The sequence below is a fragment of the Echinops telfairi genome, unplaced genomic scaffold (genome assembly GCF_000313985.2).
Source record: "Echinops telfairi isolate 266 unplaced genomic scaffold, ASM31398v2 ScPeMD7_4271;HRSCAF=5020, whole genome shotgun sequence".
NCBI lineage: Eukaryota > Metazoa > Chordata > Mammalia > Afrosoricida > Tenrecidae > Echinops > Echinops telfairi.
Genome location: NW_022108170.1, coordinates 62 through 1,583, shown reverse-complemented (window position 1 = coordinate 1,583; position 1,522 = coordinate 62). Strand labels below are relative to the sequence as shown.

Below are 1,522 nucleotides of genomic sequence, written 5' to 3'. Positions count from 1 at the left end.
GAGGATAGCCGGGGATGGGGGCAGCTGGTGCTGACCCAGGTGAGAGGGCTCAGCCAGGCTCTCCGAGGGCTGAAGGACAAGGCGAGATGTCTCCAGTCGGAGGGTGGGCTTGTGGTCCTGGGGAGCCAGACAGGGTGACTGTACGTGTCCAGAACGAACAAGGCTCTGAGCGCTTCTGTCTGGGGCCCTGCCTGCTCCTGCTCTGCTGCGGCCCCTCACCCTTTGTCTCTGTCTCCCCAGGCCCCAGACTCGCTGCGCAGGTCTCCCAGCACCCACGCAGGGCTATCTGCAAGAGCAGCACCTCTGTGAAGATAGAGTGCCATGCGACGGGCATCCAGGCCACCACGGTGCTGTGGTACCGCCAGGCCCCGGGACAGAGCTTCACCCAGATCGCAACTTCTACACAGGGCTCCGACGCCACCTACGAGCAGGGCTTTTCCAAGGCCAGGTTCCCCGTCAGCCACCCAAACCTCACGTTTTCAGCTCTGACCGTGACTGGCGTCCAGCCCGAGGACAGCAGTGTCTACTTCTGTGCAGTCAGTGACACAGCGCCGGGCACTGACCGGGGACACGAGCAAGAACCTCAGCCTCCCCTCCTGCTCCCTCTGGCTCTGTGGTTCCTGGGAAAGTGCACAGGGCAGGAAACCACAGCTCCTTCAATGGAGACACCTGTGTCTCTGTGTGCATGCGCGTGTGTGCGTGTGTGTGTGTGTGTGTCTCCACACAAACAGAGAGAGAACGAGTGGGAGTGGACAACATAACTTGAGAAACCCAGAAAGCAGTCATGGCGCTGGGTCAATAAAGTGACCACTGACATCACAATGTGCCTGGATTGAAACTGACAAAGCCTGGGAGGTTGTCCGGGCTCGGCGACATCATCGTGGAAAACGTGGTTGGGAAAAGATGGCTATAGGTCAATCCAGAGGAGCATCTATGAAATGGGATACATGTGCCCTGTGCCTCTCCGGGTCTATTCCACAAAGTCCCACCCTCTGCTGGTCCCTCAGCCTGGCAGAGAGCCTCCTTCAGGAGAGTTTTCCTGGAACACCACCTCCCCACCCCCCCAGGGATGTGACAGGCGAATAAACAGTGGACCAAGGACAGCAGAGGAATTACCTGAGCCACATTAGTAACACATCTGTGTGACTTGGGGTTGACTAGATAAACAAATCCAGAGCCAGTGGTGGTGGAAGCATCTCAGCTCTGGTGGGGTTCTCCATGTGGCTCCTCTAGCTGCAGCATAGATCCATGTGTCTTGTCAACAGAAATGTCTTGTATGCAGAGTATGTATCCCACCTCCAGGGAGGAAGACAGGACTTCCCAGAATCCTCATGAGAAAGCCATGCCCACACGGAGGCCTCATTGACTATGGCCTGATTGACAGGAGAGACTCCACCCCTTCGCTCAAGTTGACAGGAGATGATGTAACTGATGATGTCTCCTTGGGATTGTGGTGAATATAAGACACCCTGAGGAGAACTGGCCTCTCTCTTTCACCCCTCTTTTCCTTCCTGCTTGCTTG

At 56.6% G+C, this 1,522-nt stretch overlaps 1 gene segment (V, D, J or C); it reads left to right on the top strand.

Annotated features, from left to right (window-relative positions):
- Positions 1-14: 14 nt before the first annotated feature.
- LOC115871300 lies at positions 15-536 on the top strand (the record flags this gene model as incomplete). The annotated part of the segment is given in 2 exon segments: positions 15-39; positions 241-536. Coding segments are annotated over 2 exon segments (321 nt in total), but the record flags the coding sequence as incomplete, so codon positions are not given.
- Positions 537-1,522: the final 986 nt, after the last annotated feature.